We start from the raw sequence: 5,924 nt of genomic DNA, 5'->3' as shown, positions 1-5,924 counted from the left end.
GTGATAAAAAATTGAACAAGAACATATTTCAAAAGAACGAACAGTAGATATTATTGTGGATCAGCTTCTTATTAATATAGATGAAGCTAATAGCGAATCAGAACGTAAAACAGATGTTGAACAAAATAGTGAATTGTCTAGAACAGGGGAAGTCGAAGAAGACGAAACCTACCTATTTAATTTATAAATTTGACTTTAAAATATTATATATATTTGTATATATTATTTTGCCTTTTATTTGTTACATAAGTAAATGATATTTGAATTCGACATTAAAATAAGTCAAGTACAAACAGGATCAGACATTTTTACCTAGGAAAATATTGCGTTATAGAGTAGATGAAAAAAAAAGGACAAAAAGATTTTATAAAATTTTAAACTAGTAAAACTACTTGTAATCTTCACCCGAAAATGCTAACATGGTTGGCAAAACACGTGTCGAAAGTAAATTAAACTAAAGTAAAATAAATTAAAGAAAGTAAATAAAAAAACCTGTCTCGTAACCAGTATCTTGATTGCTTTTTGCAAAAAAAATTTACTTATAATTTTTACATTGTATTTGTCTTGTGACTCAGTTATTTTTTAGCGGTTTAAACATCAATTAATGTCCTTCTACGTCAATCCTTATCACAATTTCCGGTTTAAAATGGAGCTTCTAATTGAAGTATCTTTATACTAATTAGAACTAAGTAACGGTGAAATCCCATCATTCAGTAACTACGGCAAGTTTTTCGTCTATTTTACCTAATTATTATCTTTGGTTTAAATAAAACGTACATGCTATAATAATTAGGCCATTATAGTGACTATTAAAGCACTTTTGCCATAAATATGTCAAGTTTAGATTTTTTTTAAAATATGAAAAAATATATAAATACCGTATGACAAATCTGAAAAGTAAACCGACTTTTGAAAAATGGCCTGCATAATGCGTAAAGTGTTTCTGACATTTGTAGTGGTATTTGCTTTTTCTAGTTGTACTAATGGACAAGGAGGTAATAATTAAATGTAATATTATAATTATTTAATTTAAATTTAGTTTGCAGGGTTATTAGGTAACACTCTTCAAGCTATATTAAAACTGTTAGAATCCCTGCTTACGCAGACAGGCAACCTTACCGTCTCTCTTCTAACAGATCTTTTAGGATTAAAGTAAGCACCGTTCCTATTTTCTTACTAGATTTTTTTACATATTTGTTTTTCCTTTTTTGGATATTTAATAACAATATTCAATCAATTATCACATATGGGCAAAAATTTCAAATTACAAATAAGGAGCATACTAACATATTTTTCGTAATACGTCCTAAATAACCTTTTATTTGAAGTCAAACCAAACAAAGTGAGCAAGGTCTTGAAGAGGATCTGAAGATCTAACTCAGGTAATCCCTTTGTTCTGGGATTTATCGAATACTCATTTAGTACACTACATACATCATTAGCCTTGGTAGCTTTCTGTAAATCCCACTGCTTTAGAAAAAGCCACTAGGTTTTTCATATCCACTACCAGCATTTTCAGCATTGTGCCAGGTTACTATAACCCTGTGATTTATATATATAAATAATATCTTTATCCATATTAACCGAAAGTAAAAAGGCCTAGCCCAAAGTGAGCTTGGCATCTGTCCATATTCGTAATCTCCGTGGTCTAAATGTGCCTGCCTGATAATGCCACGGAGCATCAATAACCTTGTGATCTCTAACCTATTTTCTCGGGTTGTTCATTGTTTCCTTATGATTTTGCTTATATCTCAGCAACCTTCTTTGTGGGACAATACTCTCTGCTGGTGAATTAGATCGGATTTATCATTTATCACCTGACGATCCATATGATTCAGAGTATGTTAGCTTTCTTGACTAGTGCTGATGGGTTCATTAGGTTTTTCAAGGCTTTTATTAATACCTGGAGATCGGTACCAATTCGTATAACTAGACCCAAAATATATTTTTTTACTCCTTGCATGATTCTCGACTCAGGAATTTGTAGAACGCCTTGCTAGTTTTTTCAAATACAATTTTTCAACATCAATTACAATTTTTAGGTTGCTCGCCTACTAAGCCATCAGTTAATTTCTGTGAATAAAAATCAGCCATCAACGGTGTTACATCAAACAAAGCAATTGGCCCAGATGGTATTACAGTTTGAATATTAAGAGATTGCCGTGATCATTTCGAACCTTTTAGACATGTTTTTAACTTAGATTTAACCTTAAATTTATCCAGATAGGTAGAAAGTTAGCAAAATTATTCCTATACATAAATCTAGTTCAATCGTGAGCTTCATTTTTTCGAGCGTCTTTTTGATAAAATTCCATACAGAAAAAAATCAACTTTTATAAATATTACCTCTTATACCACCATCAATACAAAATAGGTTAAAATTATACATATATATGATTATGGAGAAGGCTTTCGATAGGGTAAGACGCTGAACAATTTTGAAACCTATATCAGACATAAATGTCTTTATATATATTTTTAACTAATTTAAACTTAAGTCACATGTTTCAGTATGTTGAAATTAATTTATTTAAGTCATATGTCTTGAAAAGTACTTCAGATGTTCTACGAGTACCAATCTTGGGCCTCTGTTCGTTTCTGGCGGCTGTGTCGATGGAATGGTTATGCTGGCGATTTTAAGTATTCTTTTACAAATTGACTCAATTGAAGATTTTCAAATTTTACAAAATAATTTGTGTGTTGTTGCAAAATGGTGTAACTTGAACAACTTTAAATTGAATATTGTGTCCATGTATGCCATTGATAAAATAATAATCCCTTAGTTACTTGTTACATTTTAAATAATGAATATTTAGAAGTTAGTTAATGAATATTTACAAAATAGTTGACCGTACTTTCTCTTTTCCTGGGCACATTCTATGAAATGTCGAGAGTGTCCAGAGAGTTTATTGTTAGATTACCCAAAGCTTAAGCTATGCTCATCTTGGAGTATAGCTCTATCATTTGATCTCTATCTGGATAGCATCGATTAAGGGACCGCAGGAGGTTCTTGAAATGCATGTACTACAGGAAATTGGATGTCTTTTCTCCAAAAGGATGTAATGTCATATTGACAAGCTGTCCCTAAGTAGAACGAGAAATTAAATTCTATTTAGAATATTAAAGAACAATATTGATTATCCTGATACTTCCTAGTTACCCTTTCTCGTAAATAGAATCAACTCTCGTAACCCAAGAATATTTTATTTAGAGTGTCCATGCACGAGCTTCTAAAAGTGCTCGATAATATATAAACTCTGCTATTACTTCAACTAATACGCCTTGAATACTTATGAATTAATTAAAATTATACATCCAATTTATATGTATAATAGTTAATATTGTATTATTTTACTATGTTTTGTCTCTATAAATATCAATGTAAATCATTTGTGAACCTTAGTTTGTCATAAAGGTATGTTTTATTTGTGCTATTATTTTATTCAACTTTAGTTTCCTATCTTCTTTGTAGTTCTTATTATTCTTATTTAAAGTAAGTAAAAAATTTAAAAGCCCGACAATAAAATGAAAGCAATTATAATCACGATACTGCATCTCCTTAACTAATAATATTTTAAAGTTTATGACAAATCCCATTTCAAGTTTTGATAATCCCGAGAGACATTGATTATTCAAATATTTAAATCTGCAAATAGTCTATCAGACCTCAGAAAATTAAATGATCTGCTGAGAAATCAAGGATCTATGAAATAAATTGCAATAATTCTAGCAAGACTTAAACAAACCAGAAATCAATTAATACTAGGAAAATGTGAAATATGGTAAAGTGGATAATCTAGGATAGCTAAATATGTTTTAAATACTTGCTGTTAGTAATATAGGAAAACTAGATGCATATAAAAACTTAGCTGTACCGGGTACCTTATTCCTAATTTTGCTTTATTGACAAATGCATTTTTCAGCTTTTTGACCATACTTCAATACTAAAATTGTATCGTTGGCTCATTAATTCGCGAACCTTTAGAGTATTCCTGGAAGGTACACATGGGTATATCCTGGCTAACAGATTTTCCGCATTTATACTGTGTTTTAGATTTAGATGTTGTATTCGGTATTTAGATCAGCGATTTCCACAATGGTAGATTGCAAAGCCTATGTGTTTCCCCGATTTCAACGCCTAGATTTTTTTCGAATCATCTGAAAGATTTAGTCTACGAAACACCTAATGGGGAAGTAATTGGAATAAAATATCAAGACAAGTTGTGTAATTTTTTTGTCTGATATTATATAAGTCGTAGAGCAAAATAAATTACAGTATTGAATTATTCAAGATTGCAATAGCCTCTTTAGTTCCGTTTTAATGATGTATGATATACTGGCATATTAACAACTTTTTGAGGATAAAATTATTTTATATACAAAAATTATCTGGCCACATCTTATGGAGAGTACCCCTAATAATTGATGGATATTATTATTGCAACTAGTGATTTAAGAAAAAAAGGTTACTTCCGGTTTCCTTGTAAATATAGCTGTTTTGGACTTATTCTCAGAGGCTTTACAAAAACTTAAATATTTTAGAAAGTCATGTAGCAATTTTGTTGGTCTTAGTTTCGTATAAAAGTTAATAAGTCTTTCAACAAACTGATAAACCGTTGATTAAATGAAGTTTTTTGTAATCAATGAATGTCTGTTTTAATGCTTCACAAAAAATTTAAATATGTAATAACTCATGTCACGATTTTATTTATTTTAGTTTCATTTTAAGGTTTATGAGTTTCTTAACTAAAAAATTATCTAGCAATTATTTTCGGTGCTTTCTATAAAACCTCTATGAGAGAGAGAGAGAGGGCTAAAAAATCTTAATATATATATATATTAATTTTATTAAAAAAAAGTGTAAAGTTTCATATAATTTGTTTTGGTAAAGTGGCAAACCTATTTTTAATTCACTATAAGTCATATTTTATTTAATCACTTTGATCGTAAAACTCCATACATTTCGACCCTAAATTCTAGTAATCGCCGGACATTACCAGTTTTCTTTTACTAATGCACCTTAAGGGTCAGAGGGCTTATTCGCAATCTCCGCATAGGGCCCGATTATCCCTAAAATGTCTCAAACGTGGGACGGTAATAGCCATACCGGGTTTATAAATCGTTTGCTAGTCCCTAGTTTATAAGAATTTATATCTTAAAATTCATTTTCTATCCCTAGTTTTATTTTTTTCAGTCCTCTAACTATAGGCTTGAACAGCACCCTATCAGGTATAATAAAAACCTTGAATGGAGGCCTCGGACTGACAGTACGTGATGTACAAAACTTGTTGAAATTGCTGAACGTCACCAGCATCCTTCAGCTACCATTTGGAACATTGGAACAGCTTGCCCGATACGTTAACATTACCGCCATATTGGAGTTGGAAAAACGAATAAATAGGACTGTGTTTGGTTAAGGTTGATTCACTCACTGGTCTTAACATTAGAAAATAAACGGTTATGAAATAATTTGTTTATATTATTATTATATGGCAGACATTAGGCAAACTTTGTTCCAGCACCCTTTATTTGAAAATTAGGTTGTTCAAGGTTTTATAAAATGTCAAAGCACTCACATAAATAGCACTAAATGTCCCTTAAAATAATAGCAATCCTCTTTTAATGAAATTTAATGCATTTGACTATATGCCTTAAATACTTTTACATTATTATACTTCGGTATTTGCATGAAGACTCCTCAGTGTTATCAAATGTTTAATAATGACCAAGATAAGACCCAGCTCCGTAAAATAAATAAATAAATAATCCTTTAGAAATTACTTTAGACAATATTAATGTTTAGATCCAATTTTAGCTAAAACTGAGCTGCTGACCCAAAATTGGCTAACCTCTGATATTTTTTGTTTGCTTATCGGACATCGACACAGTTCCGCTAACGATGTTATGTATTTAACTGTCTTATG

At 30.6% G+C, this 5,924-nt stretch overlaps 1 protein-coding gene across 1 annotated transcript; it reads left to right on the top strand.

The window, feature by feature from the left end:
- Positions 1 to 798: 798 nt before the first annotated feature.
- Positions 799 to 5,469, top strand: LOC126744293 (uncharacterized). The gene is made up of 3 exons (XM_050451673.1): positions 799 to 995; positions 1,047 to 1,152; positions 5,195 to 5,469. The coding sequence occupies exons 1-3, from the start codon at positions 917 to 919 to the stop codon at positions 5,415 to 5,417; spliced, it is 408 nt and encodes a 135-aa protein (XP_050307630.1). The 5' UTR covers positions 799 to 916; the 3' UTR covers positions 5,418 to 5,469.
- Positions 5,470 to 5,924: the final 455 nt, after the last annotated feature.

This window comes from Anthonomus grandis, chromosome 13 (assembly GCF_022605725.1).
Source record: "Anthonomus grandis grandis chromosome 13, icAntGran1.3, whole genome shotgun sequence".
Taxonomy (NCBI): domain Eukaryota; kingdom Metazoa; phylum Arthropoda; class Insecta; order Coleoptera; family Curculionidae; genus Anthonomus; species Anthonomus grandis.
Note: the sequence above shows the minus strand (reverse complement) of the source record. Positions and strands in the feature narration are given on the sequence as shown.